General features: G+C 53.6%; 6 protein-coding genes across 6 annotated transcripts; 3 read left to right on the forward strand and 3 right to left on the reverse strand.

Annotated features, from left to right (window-relative positions):
• Positions 1-536: 536 nt before the first annotated feature.
• On the reverse strand, positions 537-3483 carry AYL99_07752 (hypothetical protein; the record flags this gene model as incomplete). Its single annotated transcript, XM_018839261.1, has 2 exons — positions 537-3214; positions 3273-3483. The coding sequence occupies 2 exons, from the start codon at positions 3481-3483 to the stop codon at positions 537-539; spliced, it is 2889 nt and encodes a 962-aa protein (XP_018692029.1).
• A 723-nt stretch (positions 3484-4206) lies between these two features.
• On the reverse strand, positions 4207-5955 carry AYL99_07753 (hypothetical protein; the record flags this gene model as incomplete). Its single annotated transcript, XM_018839262.1, has 6 exons — positions 4207-4490; positions 4552-4855; positions 4914-4946; positions 4997-5057; positions 5113-5561; positions 5620-5955. 6 exons carry the CDS (start codon positions 5953-5955, stop codon positions 4207-4209), a joined length of 1467 nt encoding a protein of 488 aa, XP_018692030.1.
• Positions 5956-7123: 1168 nt separating this feature from the next.
• On the reverse strand, positions 7124-9037 carry AYL99_07754 (hypothetical protein; the record flags this gene model as incomplete). Its single annotated transcript, XM_018839263.1, has 6 exons — positions 7124-7561; positions 7619-8412; positions 8463-8545; positions 8599-8712; positions 8773-8843; positions 8897-9037. The coding sequence occupies 6 exons, from the start codon at positions 9035-9037 to the stop codon at positions 7124-7126; spliced, it is 1641 nt and encodes a 546-aa protein (XP_018692031.1).
• A 2936-nt stretch (positions 9038-11973) lies between these two features.
• Positions 11974-13390, forward strand: AYL99_07755 (hypothetical protein; the record flags this gene model as incomplete). The annotated part of the gene is made up of 5 exons (XM_018839264.1): positions 11974-12138; positions 12192-12296; positions 12347-12604; positions 12661-12803; positions 12865-13390. The coding sequence occupies 5 exons, from the start codon at positions 11974-11976 to the stop codon at positions 13388-13390; spliced, it is 1197 nt and encodes a 398-aa protein (XP_018692032.1).
• Positions 13391-16009: 2619 nt separating this feature from the next.
• AYL99_07756 (hypothetical protein) lies at positions 16010-17095 on the forward strand (the record flags this gene model as incomplete). The annotated part of the gene is made up of 2 exons (XM_018839265.1): positions 16010-16379; positions 16587-17095. 2 exons carry the CDS (start codon positions 16010-16012, stop codon positions 17093-17095), a joined length of 879 nt encoding a protein of 292 aa, XP_018692033.1.
• Positions 17096-19612: 2517 nt separating this feature from the next.
• On the forward strand, positions 19613-21279 carry AYL99_07757 (hypothetical protein; the record flags this gene model as incomplete). The annotated part of the gene is made up of 2 exons (XM_018839266.1): positions 19613-19774; positions 19834-21279. The coding sequence occupies 2 exons, from the start codon at positions 19613-19615 to the stop codon at positions 21277-21279; spliced, it is 1608 nt and encodes a 535-aa protein (XP_018692034.1).
• Positions 21280-21812: the final 533 nt, after the last annotated feature.

The raw sequence follows: 21812 nt of genomic DNA on the forward strand, positions 1-21812 counted from the left end.
TTCGGGCCTCTGCCTTTCTCACACTCACAGATGTAGTTTGCAGGTTGAGAGTCCTCGGCTCCCTGCATTCGTGGCAGAAATGGCGAGGTGGGTGTTCTTGGCTTGGGACGTCTGAAGAGACATCCTCAAAAGCACATGTGTGTGTATATATATATATGTATATACTCTGCATAACCGTCGTCAGATGGCAGCCGAGTCTTCTTTCGATATACCGAGAGTTCCTCAGGACATCGACAAAACAGCAAGTCTTCTCACACTTGATCGCAGAGGTGCATATATCAAGAACAATGGCCGTCTTTTTGACACCATGTCGAGCACTCCCAATTGCACAGCATGCGGATACCATGTGCTCTGGCGCTGGAAGCAAAGACGTATATATATTTCACGACACAAACAAAATCTCGGCTGCCGACAACCTCGCAGAGACACGAGGGCTGTAAATCACATCGAGGTCTGTGCTCACGAAAAGGTTAACTGTACAACATGCAAGCATGCAAGCCAACATCTACCTGAAGGCAGGATTCCCTCTCTCTGCGTCACGGACGGCTCGCACCGCGAAGCAAGACAATAGCGTTGCGAAGAAGATCAGCCGCCTCGTGCAACAATTCCCACCTCGAATCGCGAAAGGCTGTCTCCAGGATCGCCAAAACACCCACGACATTATTGCGACCATCCTTGATCGACTCGAGCTGCTGTGGTGATTTCACCGCTCCTACCGTCTGCAGGAAAGTGTGAGCGTCCTTCACCACCGCTTCCACCTGGAACTCGGCGCCATCGTGGGCCATATTCAGCATCGACTGGTTGGAGCCGTGGGACCGAGCCGAAGCTGCGCCCGGTGAGGAATCAGGTTGCAAAAGACTTGGAAACGGTCGGAGCACCCCATCGAGCGCAAACCCATACGACCAGACCACCAGCGCGGCAAAGTACAGGATCCACGGTCGCATCATGAGATAGTCGTCGCGGGCGTTGTACAACTTTCTCGAACTGCCTTTCCCCGGTAGAATCACGGATCTGAGCAACTGCAGAGCATGGTAGACGGCAACCCGTGCACTCGGGCCCTTTGCCCAGTCGAAGAGCTTGCATTTGACTCTCTCGTAATCGGCATTGGTCACAACCCTGCCGAAGAGTCGCTTGATGCCTGCAAACACCTGGCAGTCCATGACGTCGGCGTGCATGGCCATATGGCTCAGGTGGTGAAGTATTTCGGCCGTCTGCGCCATGTCCTCTTGGCCGGATACACTGTCGTTCTTCTGCCAGGGGAGTGTCGCCTTCCGCATGTGTTCGAGGCTCTCATCAAAGTCCTTCTTCCAGAAGTCAAACGCTTTCGTCACCGGTGTCCTCCATCCATCTGGGATGCCCATTGTCTGAGACACCCCGAGGCTGGACACCTGGAGGTCACGTTGATTCATGTGCCACGAGACAGACAGGAGACCAGCCATGAGAATCATTCTGCCAAAGTTGTTCGTCCGGACTTTCCGGCCGGTCAGAGTCTTTCTCAGCCCGTCCAAAAACGTGGTTGGCTTGATCCCGTTGGCGTGCAAACTAGCCTCAACGCGTCCAACTTCAGCGGCGGAAGTGGCGGACCACAGGGCGTCGTCGCAGGGGAGAGGGAGTCGGATTTCATGAGCCACCATCATCGCGGCGTGGCCGAACATGGCCGCGTGAAGTGCGTCCAGATAGAAGGCCGCATAGGCGGCACGACGAGTGGCTTCGGCGGTGACCCAGCGACCCCACCATTCTTCGGGAGAACAAGGCGCCCGAGAGGAATCCTGGTTCGGCGTCTCGATCAGAGCTGTTCCTCGCCGCATGAGGGTTATGGTGGTGGCATAATGAATGTGGGAGCGCTCATGCAGCATTCTCGTCGCATTCATCTTCTCGTAGACCTCGAGCAACAAGAGCGTTTGAAAGATCCACAACTTTGCCGGAGGATGGAAGTCACCGTGCATGAAAACTTGAAAACGCAAATGCCAGGCGATGAAGGTGGCGAATCGAGCAGCCGCGTCGGTCACCGCTCGTCCATGAGCCTTGTTGAGAAACGCGGCACCGATGGCCATGACCGCGAGGAGGAGGTAGTCGTGGGTGTCGTCGGCGGAAAAAGTGGGTTGATGTAGGATGGGCATCTGACCGTGGAAGTGATACCAGTAAGAGCCAATATAATGCTGCATGGAACGAATGCTGAGAACATGCTCCTCCGCGTCGGGGTTGCCCTGGAAGATCTCTTCTCTGAGCTGTCGGACCAATGGATTGTCGATTTCGCGGAAGCGCTCTATCAAGCTGATCAACGACGCGCGCTTGGCGTGGGACAGAATGGTGCTATCAACGGAGGGCTCAGGCACCTTGCTCGCTGCTTCATCTGGCCGCTGCTGACTGAGACCGGGATAAGAGTTGTCCAGGGCAGGGTCAGCAAAGTAGTTGGAATACATGGCACTACCAAATATCTCGGCCCCGTGAGCGAAGCCAATGCCCCCTTGCGCACCCATAGAGAACGGAGCACCGTGGAAGCCGCCGGCGTCATCAAAGAGCCAGGTGGCAAATTCATCTCGCACCGAGACGGGTGAATCGTTAAACGTCTGGTCTCCCAAGCTAGGCATGTTGTATGTGACCGACGACCGATCCGACATTTGTGGATCAGCCGCGGTGGGAATCCTGGAGCCGCTTGATTGCGTCCGTGTTTTGCTTAAGATCGAGGGATCAAGATTATCGAAGACGTTGTCTGGTATACTCTGCGGTCCGCGGGCGGTCAAGGACGAATCTGAGGACAGATCCGTTGGGGCAAAGTTAGCGGTCGGTACAGGATGATGAAGAATAGCGTGGAGACCATGTCGTAGCGGCGCCGTCGAATGGAAAGCTTGGGATGTCGCCTGGTCGCTCGTCCCGTTCGTTTCGGGAACATTCTGTTGAATGATAGCTTGTAGATCCGTCGGCTTCAGTGCTGGCTCGCCGGAGAAGGACGATCGCTTCAGCAGGGGTGACGGGAGAGTATCTGAGGTTGGCTTCGGTGTCGCAAAGATATTCAAGGGAGGGGAAGTCGGGCTCATCACAGGCTCTTCGCTGAACGATGAGCGCGGAGACAGAGGCTCTCGGTGAGGGTCATGAGCTTTAGGCATCGGCCCCCTCACCTCGTGCCTCTCGCGGTGGCGGAGGCAGAGATCCTGGCGCACAAATGTGCGTAGACAGCCCGGATAGTCACATTTATAGATCTCTTTGGGGTTATCTAGGCCCAGGTTAGCTCACAGAAGACCTCAACAAGAAGCCAGACGCGGGAATCGTACGGTTGAGTTGATGGCGATAGAGGTGCTCTGCCCGTGAATAATCTCGACCACACCCAGCGTATGTGCACTCGAAACGGCGTTTCCCCTCTGTCTTTCCCGAGCTCGAGCGGCGTCTATGATCAGATGAAGCAGACGGGTCGGTCACAGGTTGGTCGTTGATGCTGGGAGCGAGGGCAGGGTAATCGAGGCGCGGTCGCTTATTTTCGGACATGTTGTGTCCAATCTTGCCCAGATCGTCGCTGGTGGAAAGGCCCAAGCGCGAACAGGAACAAGCGGTGGGTGTGCGCGAGCGTCGTCTGCTGAATCGCGCCGAAACATCAATCTTGCCACGGCCGTCAAACCGATGTCATCGACACATCGGCTGCGGCATGTTCTTGATCGCAAGTCTACGCTGAACTTGACGACGCGGGCCCAAAGCGCAAGTGGCCGGAGTGATGGTGATGGTACAGACAAAAAAAAATTGATGGATTGGTGACTGGTTGTGAAGGAAGGGACCAATCCGCAAGGATGTTTTTTATTCGTTGGAGATTAAGAGAGACGCCCCGAAGCACGATCCTTGGGTGCACTGGGGGGGAATCCCCCGCCCTTGCCCCGGTAGTGGTTACTGGTGCTTGGGGGGCGGCCTAGGTTGGGTCTTCCCGGGGCTGTAGGTAATAATTACTTTTGCTGCGGCCTTCCCCGCAAAGGGGCTAGCAACGTACTCGTGCTTAACCTCGCTGGTTCATGACTAGCCGGCAGCAGCCCTCGGCCCAAATCCTCCGAGTTGTGGGGCTCTCAGGAGACACTGTGGGCATCCATGATCGTTTAACAACCAAGGGAATGTCCGAATGAAGAGCAGTGCACTTGAGTACCTGCTTGGATATAAACCATTGACACAGCCAGCACCATGCGAACCACCATCCAATGTTCTCACCAGGTATCCTTTGGCTGACCATCACTTCTTCAAGTACAAGGTCTGCGAGTTGCAGTACGACTTCAACCCACCGACACCAAACTCGGTCCCGATGCCACTCTCCTTGTGGCCACCAAACGGTGCTCTTGCATCAAGCTCGAAATGAGTATTCACCCACACATTGCCGGCTTCAAGCTCCTGGGCAATCTTTGAAGCTCGTTCGATGTTGCCCGACCACACGGAAGCACCAAGCCCGTACGTGGTGTTATTGGCCTTTTCGATGGCTTCTTCGTCGGTGCTGAAGCTCAAGAGAGGTACGATGGGGCCTATTACGACCAGTTTGTCAGCCTCAGGGCTGGGTCATCCTGCAATGCACCCATGACTCACCGAATGGTTCTTCGACAACCAGCCTCGAGTCCTCCTTTGGACGGTCGATGATTGTCGGCGTGATGAAATATCCCGGCCCATCAGGGTTTTTGCCGCCAATCGCAACGTTGTACTGTTCCTTCTCAATATCATTGAAGAAGCCCTTGACCCGCTCGTACTGCATAGAATTTTGGATTGGGCCAAGGAAGACATCCTTCTCGAAGCCTTCGCCGAGTTTCAAAGTCTTGGTGTATTCGACCATCTTGTCTCGGAATTGGTCAAAGATCTTCTCGTGCACAAAGATACGTTTGAGAGCCAGACAGATCTTGGTGGGTCAGCCACTCAGCCCCTGTTAAGGGAGTGCGAGACAAAAGTCATCTTACCTGGCCAGAGTTCAGAAAAGCGAGGGTCGCAATCTGAAATACTTTGGTTATTATCACACCCCGCGGGAAGGTCAAACACTCACCTTTGGAGCAACTTCGTCAACGTTCACGTCGTCACAGATGACGGCAGGATCATTCCCACCACTGTTCCACTAATTAGCTGGAGCCAAAATCAGAGATGTTGGGAAGGGTCGCGTACAGCTCCAATGTAACACGCTTGAGCGTCTTGCTCGCTGACTCCATGACTTTCTTACCAGTGGCGCTGGAGCCTGTAAAGCTAATCTTTGCAGGACCAGGATGAGCCGTCAACCACGGGCCAAGGTTGTCGTCTCCGCTGACGGCTTGGACGACACCCGGTGGGAAGAATCTCTGCGCCAATTCCACCAACTTCAGTCCGCCATAGGGGGTGAACGGGGACGGCTTGATGATGATGGGGTTGCCCGTGACGACGCATGGGGCAATTTTGGAGCAGCACAGCAAGACAGGATAGTTCCATGGGACAATGCCCACGGTCACCCCGAGCGGAGTGTACCGAACAATGATCTTCCGATCGGCTTCGTCGACAATCTCTTCGGTAGGAAGCTCTAGGTTTGCCATGGTTCGGATGATCTGAAGTGTGAAGTCCATCTCAAAGTAGGCAAAATGAAGCTTCGAGTTGCAAACACGTCAGCAGTCAAGGCTGCAGCTCTTCCTGTCCTCAACTTACTGGCTTCCCTTGCTCCTGCGTCAACATCTTCGCAAATCCGTCTCTCTCTTTCTCCAGGGCGTCCGCAAATGCAAGCATTGCCTTCTGCCTCTCCGCGTACGGTGTCTTGGCCCATGTCTTGAACGCCCTCTTGCCCGCTGCTACGGCCTCGTCCACATCCTCAGGCGTCGAGACGGGCACCTCGGGGTTCGGGTTCCCGGTGGCGGGGTTGATTCCATGGCGAGTCTTTTCGGTGGACGTGAGCTTGCCGTCAATCACGTTGGAGAAGGTGGTGAAGTCGAGGCCACCCGATGAGGACGTGGCATCGGTGCCGTTTTCAGTTGCGTGGGGAGCCATACCTTTTGCCCGGATGGCGATAGAGGGAGTTAGGTGGTGTTCAGGATGCGAGCGATTGGGGATTGGGGGATATTTGGAGGAAAGAGTGGTGACACAGGTGAGGGTGAGGTGATGCTCAAGACGGCAGGATGGGAAGCAAAGGGCGAGGCAAATGTCAAGATGTTCCAAGTTACAGCACAGTCCTACCACACCCTTTATAGCCGTCTTCTTTTCCTTCATTTTCCTTGCTCAGCCGCACCGTCAACCCAAAGTCTAGATTTGTCCCCTACCGTGCTCGTGTTGGACGACGGAGTAACTTTTTCCATATCATCCAATGCCACCCGCGAGACAGCACGTCGCTCGGTGCATCAAAAGTCCCTGTCCGGAGAAATTGACAAGTCACCAATAGTTGCATCTCCATCCTCGGGCGTTACATCCTGGCACCACTCGTAGGGCCATTCCAGCCTGGAATGGCGGAGTCGAATACGAGTGAGGCAAGGCGCCTTCACGATGGATGTGAGGGTCATCTAGAGCCTGGACCGTGTGCTCTTGAGATCAAGCTTGGAAAGGGCTTCATGGTTGCCCAAACTAGCTTTTACAATCCAGTCATCACCAGACCGAGACCGAGACGAAGCATCACGGGACTGAACATTGGTAGAACACCGCGATACAGGGACTAAAAGCGGGATGGAAAGCTCTATCACCGATGGATCAAGAAAATGTTACGAAGGAGCTGAAATGCACACGGGACGAAAAATCATCTGATTGGGTTGGTAGGGGCTCATGGGCTTGGGTCACATTTCCCACTTCCCCATGTTCGTCCCCCCGTGTTCAGGGTTCTGGGGTTGAGCATGAGCGAAGTTCGGAAGTCAGGCGAGTCGACTCCGAATCTACAGTATGTATGTATACGTGCCTCACGTGAGACTGAGATTAGACCAGTCTACGGAAACTTCCACTCTGGTCAACACGTGGTAAAGGGTATCTAACGCCCTGACATGTGCTTGTTATTCAATTCCGACTTGTCCACACTATTTTCATACATATGGCACTATCTCCAGTGCTACAATTGGCTGAGAAGCAGACCACGCGCTGCAGGTGATACTCTGGCGACATCCACTCCAGCAATATACCACCTCTCAACGACCATATCCTGCCCTTGACCTGCAGGGCAAGCAAAAAGATCCATAATTTACACCAGCTTGCGCACATATTCTACAGGGCCGTCATAGACATGCCTGGCTTGGACGTAATAGTGAAGAACTGCAAAAACCATGACGCCCCCGTAGATCAAGCTGGCCCAGTTCATCTGCTCCACAGTTGGATCCGGGTTGCCGGGGAAGAACGCGAAGAGGAAAGCGAAGACCAGGAAGATGAGACTGAAACCGTTCAAAAACAGTCCAACCGGTCTGCTGAAGGTGAATTTGGCCGGGAGCAGGGGCTGATAAGTCAATCGCCTCCAGAAAAGGCAGCCGATGGAGACAATGTATGACGACAAGATGGCGACCAGCGACAGCGAGGTAATGTTGTTGAGCGCGATTGTGGAGCCGATGTTAATCAGGGAAAGCAGACAGGAAACCACAAAGGAGACCACGATACTGTTCAGTGGGACGTCCCAGCCTGGTCGCACCTGTATAACACAGTCAGCTCAGTTCATCCGACCAAGGAAAAGGGGGGAAGGCCATACGTATGCGAACCAAGAAGCACCCGGAATGCCCTGATCGCGGGCAAAGGACCACAACTGCCTCGAAGCAGTGGCTGTGATCGACAAGTTGCAGAAAATGGCCATGAAGATGACCAGAGCTGAGAGAACCGATGCGCCAGCGTATGACTGCGTGGCATTGTAAAAGACGGCAATGTAGGGCTGTCCCGTGGGTGAGTCGATCACATCGTCAAGATTTCCCAGAGTGAAGCAGAAGGTGATGAGGATGATCCAACCCATGGAGCCGTTCAGGATCGTAGTCCAGATCATGCTTTGGGGAAGCACTTTTGATGCGTCGCGAAGTTCTTCGGACATATGGACGGCGCCGTCTGCGCCGAGCAACGGGATCATTACTGCTAGAATGCCGACGATTGCTGACAGCCCATCGCTGCTCCAACCGCCGTAATTGTTGAAAGTGGTGAAGACGTCGCTCGCATTTGCGATGGGCCCGAGGACCCAGAGGGTTATGAGGACGCCGAAGAAGCCAAACACGTGGACGATAAGCACAATACCTTCCACCAACGGCAATTTTTTGACGAGAAACGTGTTGAAGAAGACGGAGAATGAGGCCACGGCGAACGTTAACAACGTTCCATGCCACCTCTCAGGTGTGTAGTCCGGATAGTTCAAGATCACAAGGCCTTGAATTTGAGTTCCGGCGAGAAATGCTATGTGTGGAATTAGCGCATGTGCCAGCAAAGAGATATCCGGGGATTGTCGGGAAGTTCCTCTCACCTGTGTTGCCGCGCCTGTCTGCCAGCCGAGCACGCAGAGCCACCCTGAGAGGTTTGTTAGAAAGAGTAGAACATGAAGCCTGGAGTTCACTCACCAACAATAAAACTCATGAACTTTTGGTACTTCCGTGGCGCAAATTCGCTGACCCAATGATATTGACCGCCAGATGTCGGAGCCCTAGGCAAGGTATCAGCAAAATCATGGTATTCCTTTGGATGTCATCGTCATACATGGATCCCATTTCGGCCATTGAAGTGTTGACAGCCAAGAAGCAAATCCAGGCCACCAGGAACAACCAGATCATTCCGGCGGTACCGCCGTTGATCAAGCCGATGATAGATGTGCTGTCCAAGTGTCAGTCTGGATCCACTGGCACAACAAGGTCTCTCGAGCTTCTCACTGACCCTAACATGGTTTCCCAGCTGGCCATGAGAATCATGGAGAAGCCGAAAATGGAGACAAATCGAAAATTTCGCTAGGCTCGTTAACCATGACGGCAATTGTTGGGGGATACGGAGTGTCTCCTACCCTGAGCTCTTGGTGTTTGCCCATGCGAAACATATCTCTCTGGTCATCGTTGGTTCCTTTCTTTTCGGGCGACAAATCCGCAGCTGTTGACTCCAGGTCAACCTGGGATGTGACGATCGCATTCTCCTTGTTGTCTGCCATCGTGATAGTGGTACCAGCTTGCGCGAGATGACGAGGTCGAGGGACTCGTGTGGAACAACAACAAAAGAAGCGCTGTTAGGATATCAGATCGCAGGGGAAAAGTCTGACCGCTTACACAAGTCAGGTTGTATTCGAAGTTGAAGAGATAAAAGAAGAAGATCGCGGAGGAGGCGGTAGAAGTGGAGGGGAAGGGCTTGCCATGTGTCAAGCAAGGAACGAGGCCCATGTGGTTGTGAGTGCTGATCTTGACCATCCTCGGCCAGGGTAGAGGCAAGGAGTCGGTACTCACTCTTGTCAGTTCGCGTGCCAGTGTGCTTATGCATGTCCCAATGCAAGCTAGACGGCCTCAGTACGAAAGTGGCTTATCGGGTCATGCAGATTTCGCACTGGTGACGGGCCTCAAGGCCAATTACCAACAAGGGAACATTGTTTGATAGGGGTTTCGCCAGTTAGGCCATGCCTCAGGATCGACCGTGTGTCTTGTCTCGTCGGGTATTTTCTCAAGGCAGTCCAGGGCATAAGGCCCTGACAGTATCAGGAGGGTGGACACCGGCTGTTGGGTTGTGAGCTTAAGCACGCCACAGGGCGCCCAAAGTCAATAGCTCTAGAGTCGTTCATGTCGGAGAGGAATAAGAAGACGCTTGTAGAGGTGGCTGCGGACCTGGGTCGAGGATGCCCAATGGCAAGAGGATGTGTGACAGGTTCGAAGGGTGAGAAAGTGTGCAACGAGACTGCACGCAGGGTCCCACATGAAGCAAGCTCTGAAAACGTCAAACTCAGGACACACCATCTGTCTCGCTGACGTGCTGGAAGACACCCATCTAATTATGTCGGGCTAAGGGGTCACCCATTGATCAAGAGGAGGTGCAGGGTTGTTGGCCGAGAGGGTTGAAGAGTGGTGTCGAGCCATGTAAGCGTTGTCGAGGTAAGCGAGAAGTCGGCAATGTCGCCATCCACATTCTCGTGTGCTCGATTGTTGGAGCTTCATCTCCACGGTTCCCTGGTCACATCAGCCAAGGGCACTGCCAACGGAAAAGAATTCAATTTTCCTGCCTGTCACCAGTCGCTGGGGCATTTTGAGGGGGTTGGAAGCACAGTGCCCGATCGCCACATACAGATGCCTAGCGGATGATGCTGAGCTAGCTGCCTTGACGTGAAGGCAAGAAAGAGGCTTCGATCGGCCGGGGGAAGCTTTTTCCCACCGTCCCCGTCAATGGCTGACCTCAAGTTGCACGTTCCACTTGCTGCGTGGGCAAGACAAGGCGATCAAAACTGCTGGTGTGGATCCATTAACTTCGCCATGTCCGGTAGTCTTTTTGTCTACGGGTAAACACCCCTCGACGCTACCGAGAGAGACACAGGAACCTATCATTCCGGTGTACCACCTGCATGGACGGAGAATATTTGGGGAGGTGATCAACATGGCTGTTTGCTGCTACTTGCTCAACCAGCTGCATGCTGCTTCCCGAAGTTCAGTCTCGGCAGACCCTAGACTAGGCCAGATCCCTTATTCTCTCCGTGTCTCCAGACCCATCCAGGGGGATTGATTTTGTTGAGGGGTTCAGGCGAGCAATGGCCATGTCACTGATACGAGCTCACAGGAAAACCCCCCCTGCCAGTCAGCCCTAATTCAGCCCGGTAAGCGAACAAAGACAAACAGGCCAATTTCACATCCAAGATTCTGCGTATTAGTAAGTGGTGCCAGCTGCTACTTGGGTTGTTTGTGCTGGAATAACCAACAAAACTGATTTTGCGTATTGTCGAACTCTCCCCTGACACCATGACAGATCGGAACAAAGTGGACGAACCGGAAAGAATTTGGATACTGAGAGTTTTCCCAGAGTTCGGGAGCAAATCTAAGGAGCAGAGAAGGACACGAACCGCGTCTGTGCTCTATTACCTAGAGGACCGATCTGCAGTAGGACACCCGGGGAAGCATCTCGCCAGGGTATCCCTCCTCCTCTTCCTCCCGAACACTAAAGCCCCTTGCCTTGGACTGGTTAGTGGATGGTGGTGGCCCGCCGGCAAGCGAGAGGCTAGCTGCTTCGGTTGTCGATGCAGTATCTTTGTTAGCCACTTGACGACCACGGCACTTCGCCAGCAAGCATTACCACGACTCTCTATTCGGTACCAAGCAAGAACAAAGCTTTCCCAGTGTCGGGCACACGCCTATCACTTGGCCCTCTTGGGACCTCAAAAAGGACAATAGAAGACCAGCATGCGTATGGCCACTCTCAACCAAATGCGTGGCACCACCCATCCATTCTAACATTGGCTGAGGTTTGTTTCGTCTGCCAGCCCTGCAAACTCTCCTTGCGAGTATCAGAAGCTGCATCCTTCCAAGAAATGATCAGCATTTCAATCAATGTCAGTTCCGCTGCCATATGCGCCACCGGTGTCCCTGGCAGGCCTTTGCTTATCGCGCTTTTCCCGGTCATGCTTCCCACCCAGAACTCCATCTCAGTCTCCCACGTTCCTAGACTTATCAGAGTTTTTCAGAGCACGGCCTGATCCGTACATTTCAGTTCCCCTCCGAAACAGTTTGTGGCAGGAAGATGTGTCAATAAAACCGGCCAAGTGATACTTCTTCCGACGTGGTCACCAGGGGTGGCGGTGGATCGCTCTGGGGACATGGTACATTCGATCCCGCTCCAAAGCATGATTCTCTGAAGTTTATACAGTTGCAAATCCCACCTCAACTCCCAATTGATATTCCATGACACATCACCTTGACGTTCTCTAACGTACTTTTGTACTATCCTTCGACCCTTTGCGCTATGGTGGAGGAAGGCACGTAGTCCAGCCTTGTTGCACTTCGTCGACCACTATCCGTGTTTCTATTACTCAAAAGAACGCTTCCATCGCGATTCAATCCTCTTCTTCGCTGCCCTCTTCAGTATCTATAGCTCGTCGACCAAAAGAAAAGGGGGGATATCATGGCGACTCATCGCTTCTCCCCGATCACGCCCGACGACCACGCTGGGTCGGTATGGATTGCAACACTGTTATGTCTCATCTATTCGGTCGTCACATTGGCGTTGAGAGGGCATCTGAGATGGAAGATGTTTGGACTGGACGATTATCTGGCCCTGGCTGCAACCGTGAGGAGAGATCCCGGATGGCATCGCAGGCCGGACACTGACAGGCGACGCAGGCAATTCAGGTCGGAGAAGTGATCTCAGTGATAGTTGGATTGGATCATGGATTGGGAAAGACACAAGAGCTTCTACGGGGGGATGAGCTTTCAAAAGCCAGCCGAGTATGCCGGCCCTCGTCAATCCCCAATACTTTGTTACTGACTGCACGCAGGCAACATTTGCTGCCCAGGTTCTGTTCATCATATCCGCCACTATAGCAAAGGCCTCCACACTATGTTTGATGATGAGGCTGTTCAACTTGGTCGGCCCACGGACAGCCAAAGATTTGCGGTCAAAAGTGCTATACTGGACCAGTCTTTCTGTCTTGTGCGGGATGGGCCTCTGGGGAATCTTGTCCATTGTCGCCGTGTCGGTCAATTGCTCCATTCCAGGATTCATCCAAGGAGACGGCGCACAATGCGCAGATCAGGTGGGCGAATCGAAACTCAAGTGCTATGCTAAGACGCGCTAATGGGGGTTTTCCAGTTCCTTCGCTGGCAGTTGATCACCGCGTTTGACGTGGCTACAGAATGCATTTTGGTGCTGATCACGGTCTTCGTGGTTTGGCCTGTACACCTGGCTTTGTCGATGAAATGCCAGGTTGTGGGCGCCTTTGCGTTTCGTTTACCGTGAGTCTCTATCCGATTCGACTCCAAGGCGCTGCCGTGCTGTGCTGACAATTTGACTCAGTGTGGCGATGCTTTCCATCCTCCACCTCCACTACGTGGCCGACTATACCAACTCAAACAACCCAGGCATCGCGATTGTGCCCGTGATCGTCATCCAAGAGGTGCAGCTGTGCTGGTCGCTCATCGCAGCCACGATCCCCAACCTCAAGTCGTTCGTCCGGAGCTTCAGCAGTGGCTTTGGTATCCAGCTCGACCCATCCGTCACGCAGGCGTACGGGTCGGGTCGGGGCTCTGGGCGCGGTTCTGGACGCGGTTCTGGTGCCGGGTCTGGACGGCTGGGGCGGATCGTGAATGCTTTCGAGCTTGGCTCCATCACGGGCAACAATAGCGCAGCCAAGTCCAAGGCGCGCCGGTCCTACCACGACGCCGAGCAATACCCGCCCGTACCCGAAGCCGACGCCGGTGTCAACAAGGTCACCATGATGCGAGAGCACGATTCGATCGACAGCGGGGGCAGCCGAGATCACATCATCCGTAAAGACGTGCAATGGAACGTCCAATACGAAATGGACCAGGGGAGAGCCTGAGGCTGGGGCCCCGGCAAGTGTACAGTTATGTGCGATATACAGCCAGACAGGTACTGGGGATGGTTACTATAGGTGGGCATCAGGCAGGTCCTGGAAGGATGGGGGCGCAGGAGGGAGGATATGCTACGGAATTCCCAAAAAGGGCAGTGACCCTAGGTTTAAAAGGAGGACATATGGGGGTATGGCAAGCTCGGAAATCACATGGGTATATAGCCACGACTGATTGAATATATTTATCACCCTAACTGTGGAAAACTCGGGAAAGGAATGAGACCACGGTGGTAGTCTGTGTTACTTCGAATGCACAAGGCTATTCACTACTCTTTGGTCTGGGACGTTGCCCTCGAAGAGACAAACAACAAAAGCCTGCAGGTGTCTTCTTGTTACGCAATCATCGACTCGTACCGTACGGGAGTATGCAGGAACGAGTACCTCCGAACTTATTGCCCAGTTCGTGCCTAGCTCGCGCCCCCATCGCCTTTCCCAGTCCCCCGAAGTTCGGTAATCTCAAACAGGAACGAGGCACGATTAAACAAGGCAGACCCGACCTTAACCGAAATGGCGCTGGCGTCCACAGCACTTGCATTTTGCTGCTCCACCATGGTACAGACTTGTTTCTGACGGGCGCATGCGTTGCCCGCGGCAAGAGTGTTACCCGTAGTTTCTTTGGGGAGATGGCTTCGGGGCCCGCAGAGGCTTTCAGGCGTTGCAATACTGGTTGGTGCTCGCGTGGAATACCGACCTCTTAATCCACCAGATCTCTTCCTCCTACCTCCATGTATAGTAGGTGGTGATACTTGCCCCTTTCCTGTGGAACCAACTGAATGAATTGATCTCTCTAGAAAGCTAAAGCTGAGCGACCTGCAAGTTATCGCCGTGTGACTCGCTAAACTTTCCTATAAACGATTGGGGCACACAGACTCTACCCAGCGAGAGGTTGATCCACCATTTTCCATTCCACGGCTTGACTGGATTCGCCAAAGGCCCACCATGCTACATACGCAGCAGTACCGAGTACACTGATATTCATCCACTTTGCACTGTATGTATGTAATTGTATCTACAGTACAACAGCATCTCCTACGGTACGAACCTTGTCATGTTGTGACGCATTACAACTCCGGGTCCCCCTCGTTTACTTACCCTCATGGGAGCTCAGATGCCGGAATCGTCAAGCATATCCCCGAAGGTCGAAGAATCTTCCGATTGGGAAACCGTTTCGGAAACCGCTTCAGAGCCAAGCGAACTCCCACGCGCAGCTCGTCATACGACGAACGACGCGTGTGACAGGGCTGCGCCGACCTGCGATATGTGCCAAGAGAAGGGACTGAAGTGTGAAAAATACAATGAGATGAAGGTCGCTAAGGAAGGCTCTATGCACCTCGCCTTTGACCCGAAGTGGTGCTGGGCGCATCCCACTCGGCGCGCCAATGCCGTGCCGAGACTGTCACAGGAGCAGAGTCAAATGTGACCGGGCTCAGCCGACCTGCACACGCGCCACCGTGAGAACACGCACACCGGAAAATGTTGAAAGACACCAAGAGCGTGATGGACGAGAGAAAGAAGAGTGGGGCACCAAACAGACTGGCACTCAAGGGCCATTCCCATGAAAACAAAAGAGGGAAAGGCCGTCAACCAGCAGCCCGAACTACTAGCTTGATGGCTTGAAAGTTTGAAGTACGGTAGAAACGCCAGGCTATCAGGACAAGGGATGAATGGAAGGGGTCAAAGGCCTGAAAGCCGAACCCCCAGGGATCCAGAAGCCCTTGCCTGTACTCGGTACACATAGGGTCCGGCATAGCTACTGTAGCTGCCTGCGGCGGCTGGATCGCCTAAAATAAATCATCATCACGCGAGCGAATGGTGCCTACATGGGGTTGCCCGTCGCACCATCACCGGGATCCAACCGTGCCAATGCAACTAGCCATCATACCAGGTACCTCCTGTGACCCGGACCCCACGAACCACAAAGACCACGATACGATACCTTGCCCAACGGGAAACATCTCCAACGTATCATTTCTAGCTTTTTGCTCACTCAGCACACAAGGCTTAGTTCAAGGGGCTTGGAATATATCGAAGCCTGGTCCCCAGAAGTCGCCGTCGACGACGAGGTTTGGCTTCCAATTCCGCCGAAGTCGACTCAATCTCACCACCCCAAAGGCCGTTCTCCCATCCTAACCCAGGAGATCCTCATTTCAGTCTTGGGCGGAGTCTTCCCGGCAGACAACGCAGCTAGCTGCTGTAGTGGTCGCACCAACAGAGCTTCACGAGCACATCGGTTTTCTTTGTCTGGCAATTTGTGATCGTGCTGACATTTAAACATTCGCTCGGAACCACTCGAGAAGTTCGCAAAGCAGAGTCGAAGGATTCGAAGAGGGTCCAATCAAAACAACACCTGTCGGAAGCTGCATATCAACCCTTGGTCGTTTGTGGTCCACCGTCAGCAGCATCCAGAGCCCAAAACACTCCAACCCAACAGTGCTCAGTCGCGGAGAACCTCCAGAACCCAGAGCTTACACGCGAGTTGTGGGGAGCTCAACTCAGCAGCCACATGGGCCCGTTGTTCGCCGCACGATCAAACCATTAGCCCTGCCACTGACAAGAAACCCGGTGATCATGGCTCCCCTTTCGCGTCCATTGTCTCCGTCGTCACTCCTTGCCCAAGGGGCCTTTGACATCCGGAGAGCACGGTTCTCGGACCTTTCCGCTGCAGCACGTGTGTGCTCTCTTGCTTTCGACGATGATGTGCTCTTTGGCCGCCTGATCCACCCCTATCGAAAGTCGTATCCCGGCGATGTCGACAAGTATTGGTATCGACGGTTCGTCGTCGACTGGTGGGATCCCAGCCATGTTTTCCTTGTGGCCACAGTGACGGCTGAAGATGGATGGGGAGAAGTCGTGACTGGGGTCGCTCATTGGAGCCGGATAGCTCCTAGCTGGAAGGAGAATTACAAGGCTGGCTGGGGATACGCTTGGTGGGACCCAAGTAAGTGCTTCTTCAAGATGTTTTTTTCCATCATTTCGCTTCAATTTCCCGCACGATCCCGGAAGGGACCTATGATTCACCGCTTCTCAGGATACACAAGTATTGAGGACCATGGTATCGTCGACGACAGGGCGTATCTCATGCTGCCCCCGGTCATCACTCAACCTTCTTAATAATAGAGGACGATGCTAACTCGGAGGCTCAAAGGACGTTTATTTCAACCCATAGCACGACTGGCTGTGGGAATTCTTTCATGGCTCTCACCGAACCACGCGGCATCACCGACGGACGAGAACATTATTGAACGCTCATACAACTACCTCGACCACATCTGGACAGGTCCACGCTCCGAGTCCTGGTACCTCGAATGCCTGGCCGTCGACCCTAAATACCAGAACCAGGGCCAGGGCCGTGCCCTCGTCATGACGTGTCTGTGGCAAGCACAAAAGGAAGGTATCGCGTGCAGCGTCATCGCCGCAGACGGGAAGGAGAGATTCTACCAGGCTTGCGGCTTTGACATCGGACCTGTTGGCAGGTCCGGTGAGGGGGAAGGTAATCCTCTGAGGGATGTACCTGGTGGTTTGGTGTTCTTCAAGGACAAGGAAGGTGTGGTGGTCCCAGACAGGGAGGTGGGGTCGTGGACATATGGGCACGGCGTGTTCGACTGGGATGAGTGGAAGAAGAGAGTCGAAAGCAAGAAGATCACTGATGGTTAGAACTACAGGGAACTCCTTTCATCAACGATACCCATGACCGTGTTACTACAGCGGACCTCCTTCATCCGTGCCTATACACACGGTCAAGTTACTATGGGGGGACATCGTCTATCGGTTGTCCTCAGTTGTCCCTACTTACTCGATGCTCCTTCTGTGGTCGCCCTTGCCAATTTGATCCGGTTACCAGGTCCTCGATTTCGTCACCTGATGTGCTCCTTCTTCATAGTAGGTCATCCAGCGACAGGTGGCAGATGGCACTGGCTCCTGCCTGGGAGCGTTCTTCGAGCCCATTCAAATAGCTCGCAGCTCGCATGTTTCTGTTCTCTTTTCTTTCCATATCTAAATTTGCGATTTAAATTTTGAATATGTCGTCTCCCGAAAGAGTCATTGTTGGCAATTCATTTTTTAAATTCAGCATAAATTTAGATGTACATCATCAACATCTCAGACCAATCTTATGGCAAAGCGCGCTCTGGCTGGTGGCTCTAGGCGGCACCCTTGGCGGCTTCCTCTACTACACGTGTGTTCCCATTCCCTCCCTTGTTCCCCCATCTCGCATACTGACAGCTTTTCAGAGTAGGTCGCTCCTTCATAAAAGAGTTGCAGCGCCAGCGTGAACACGAGATTGCTCTGCGTGGAAAGGATACTCGCCCGCAGAGCACTCGTGAGGCACCGGCTGCGTCAGACTCTCCTATGCCCGAAGAGTAGTGGAGAGGTCCCCAGCTAGAACCTCGCAGGTCCTCAGCGGTGACAGCTACGGCGACCAATCCAGAGGGACCGGACTCGCTTGCTCTGCCGCAGAATGACTGGCATTTGACTCAGCTCCTTCTTTGGTACAAACCTTGTGTCCTGTCTACCGTCCATGGCGAGGTATTTAAAGCATGCCATGCCCCTCCGATGGTCGCCCCCGATAACAGACTCGCCATCCATCATCACGCACGGTCTTTGGAAAAGGATCCCCTTGATTATTTTGTGGACACCATTATTCCCAGGTCCTGCAGGATATAACACAAGCTCCGCACTTCGTGATAGCCACGGAAGCCGCCATTCAGACAAGACAATCACGTCTTGATTCCTTCTCGGTATCAGAAACGAACAATCCAGTCAGCCGAACTCAACCAGTTAACACAGTCATGCCTTTGTCTGACGATGACAAGATCTGCATGTCCGTCCTGGGGTCGCTGATATTGATAAGCTTCGGAGGGATTCTCGTCTCGGACTGGTTGTCGCTGCAGAGAGACCAGTTGCTGCGAGGTATCTCTGTCACGGTAGAGAGTCTAGGAGACAGAGAGCTTTGAGCTTTGGGAAATAGGATCGACCAAGAGAAGTGGTGGAGAGTGCATCACGGCGCCAAACCTGGTCAACAGCAGCAAAAGTCTTCGACGACATCCAACAAACCGGTCCGCATATCCGTGAAGACCGACAACCCCTATCGACATGTGGAAATTGAATAGATGGAGTGAGCTCACGTTTGCACCCAATTGGCGGTAAGTCAAGTTTCCAGGTCCCCGGATGACAATGTCCTCGAGGCAGCCAGATCAGAACTTTGCTGATATCCTTGTCCCAGACAATCATCTCTCCTCCCACTCCTCGAATTGCATACACCTACCTAGACGTCTCAAAGAGCCGGGCTCACCTTGATTGATGGAGGATCAGAGGGGTGGGCTGTCGAACACTGAGAGTTGATTCAGTGAAATGATGGTTGAAAAGACGATGAGATTCACTGTTTCCGGTTCAGACAAGTAGATGGAATGTAAAAGGTCACAACTGCAGAACTGTTCTGTTCATCTTCGAGATCGATGGAGTCCGACTGCCTTGTTCGGCCGTCAGTGGCGCTTGGGAGGATCTCGACTCTTCTATGCCTAGACTGTCTCTCCCTAGGCGTCACTAGCCCATCCACAAGCAAAATTTCGTGCCCAGCTGCAGGCGTGGGGAGGGTCGTGGGGGGGAGCCACTGGGCGCCACCCCCACGGCAGAAGTCGGGCAGGTGTGCTGTCACCCATGAGTGCATGGCCATCACCACGCTGGGTGCCACGGGAACTTGAACCGGTCATGCCCGTCCCCCGCCAACATCCCCGTTGCCGACAGGCATCCTTTAACCATTCCCGGGCTTGTTCAATTGCCGATCACTGTTGCGGGGTTGCGCATCAGATGTCATCCAACGCTGCAGTGGCTGCAAGTGCCTCCAATGGCGGCCCATCCTACCCTCTAGTGACACTCAACCCCAGACCGCAGTTCTGGCTACTGCACTCCGCGCTTTTCTCGGCCTTTGCTAAAACGCAGAACGAAGGTTGAATGATGCGCGCCCAGACCCCACACCGGTGATATCTTCTTCGAGATCCAACCTCCAAAACTTCTCAACCTCGTTTTGGCGAGGGGGACATTCTTTCTGGGTGCATAAATATCTTCCTGTTGCTCCCCTCCTTGTTCGTTCTCTCACCCAGTCAGTCACTTCGAGGCTATCGTGGAATACATCAGCGACATTCAGAAACATATTGCGAAAGTGTCGACTTCACGATGGCCACCTTTGACGACAAAACCGTCCGTGAGGCTCACGCCGAAGATGTCGAGTCAGGCCGCCTGTCCAAAGACATGACGCAGCAGAGAGCGTCCCTGAAGCACGCCGACCGAGCGCTTGCTATTGTGGGAGACCAACGAGTGGAGCTGACCGATGAAGATGTAAGTCCTCGAACCGTCTTGCAGACTTCTCTGCGTTGGTGTTAACGAGGGGTGCCCAGAACAAACGCATCCGGCGCAAGACCGACAAAGTCATCCTTGTCATCCTCGTCTGGGTCTACTTTCTCCAGATTCTCGACAAGTCTGTTCTTGGTTACGGCGCTCTCTTCGGCCTCACCCAGGACACCCACCTCACCGGCGACCAATATTCCTTTCTGGGATCTATTGCCCCCATTGCCCAACTGGCTTGGCAGCCGTTCTCGTCCTTTCTGATTGTCCGAGTTCCCCACCGCATTCTCATGCCGGCGCTGTGCCTCGGATGGGGTATTGCGCAAGCGTCGATGGCCGCTTGCCATGACTACAGCTCGCTCCTGGCGGCTCGTTTCTTCCTTGGACTGTTTGAAGCCGGCTGTTTGCCACTCTTCAGCGTCATCACGAGCCAGTGGTATCGTCGAGCCGAGCAGCCACTCCGTGTTGCGGCGTGGTACGGCACCAACGGAATCGCGACAATTGCTGCCTCCGCACTCTCCTACGGACTAGGCCATATTCCTTCAAATGTTCTGGCAGAGTGGCAGATCATTTTCCTTTTTGTCGGCCTTGTCACGATTGTCACGGCCCCGATCGTTTGGTATTTCCTCGACAACGACATTCCTTCGGCACGGTTTCTGACAGAACCCGAAAAGGCTCAGGCCATTGAACGGCTTCGCGCAAACCAGACCGGCACGGGCAATCGCGAGTACAAATGGGACCACATTATCGAACTGGCCCTGGAGCCCAAGACATATCTCTGGATTGGGCTTGCTCTCCTGCTCAACGTGGGCGCCTCGGTCACCAACACTTTCGGCCCACTCATCCTCCAAGGTGTGGGCTTCGACAAATACAAGACCTCACTGCTCAACATGCCGTTTGGCGCGATGCAGTTCATTGTCATTTTGCTCGCTTCGTACGCTGCCCAAAAGGCCAAGCTCAAGTCTTTTGTCCTCGCAGGGCTCATGCTGCCCGTCATTGCTGGTCTGGTCGTCCTCTACGTCCTTCCGCGTAACTCGGGTTCCACTGCCGGGCTCTTGGTGGCGTATTATCTCCTGGCTTTCCTGTTTGGCGGCAACCCGCTCATCGTCTCATGGATTGTTGGCAACACCGCCGGCAGCACCAAGAAATCCGTCATCATGTCCCTGTACAACGCTGGTTCGAGCGCCGGCAACATCATCGGCCCGCTCCTCTTCAACAAGAAAGACGCCCCGGCCTATCACCCCGGCCTGCGCAAGGTTCTGGCCATCTTCGTCACGATGGTGGCGGTGATCTTCATCCAGTTGGGCACCCTGATCTTCCTGAACAAGCTGCAGTCCCGGAAGCGGGTCAAGAACGGCAAGGCAGCCAAGATCAAGGACCATTCCATGGAGGACCGGTACGTTGCCATGGACGAGAGTGAGATTGGACAGAGGCTGGGTGAGAATGCCTTTTTGGATCTCACGGACCGCAAGAACGATGAGTTTACGTATATTTATTGATTGGATCTGTGGGAGGATCGGACGCGGAATGAATCTGTTGCATGTATTATGGCAAGCCCTTGATAGCCCTGCTGCCACGTGGATAGTGGTGACTTGTCCAGTCAATTAATCAGTTTATATACCTTCCAACTCACTTGTTCAGCGACAATCAATCGTGTGTGATCCGAGGGCTCGGAGAAGTGCCACTTAAAAAGGTGCCTGGCTCGAGCAACGAATCAATCGTTCTCGAGTAGTAGCAGTGTTTATAAGCTCGCTATGTGCAAGTCGACACAAGCAGATGCGCGCCCGAAACGTATCAGGGTCTTAAAGAAGCGTCAACGCAGTGATCGAGACAGCGTTGACGAAACACTTGTGCAGATGCAGTATTGAGACTAGATGTCAATGTAAGAGACCCTTCACTGAGACCTTTCACGCCTCCGGCCTTGGGAGTCTACAGCTGACACCCGATTGCCTTTTCCAATGCATTTCAAGATACATTTTTGCTATCCTCCCTAAAGATTTTGATATCGACCCCCATTTTTTTTGAAACTGTA

This window comes from Fonsecaea erecta (genome assembly GCF_001651985.1).
Source record: "Fonsecaea erecta strain CBS 125763 chromosome Unknown Scaff6, whole genome shotgun sequence".
Taxonomy (NCBI): domain Eukaryota; kingdom Fungi; phylum Ascomycota; class Eurotiomycetes; order Chaetothyriales; family Herpotrichiellaceae; genus Fonsecaea; species Fonsecaea erecta.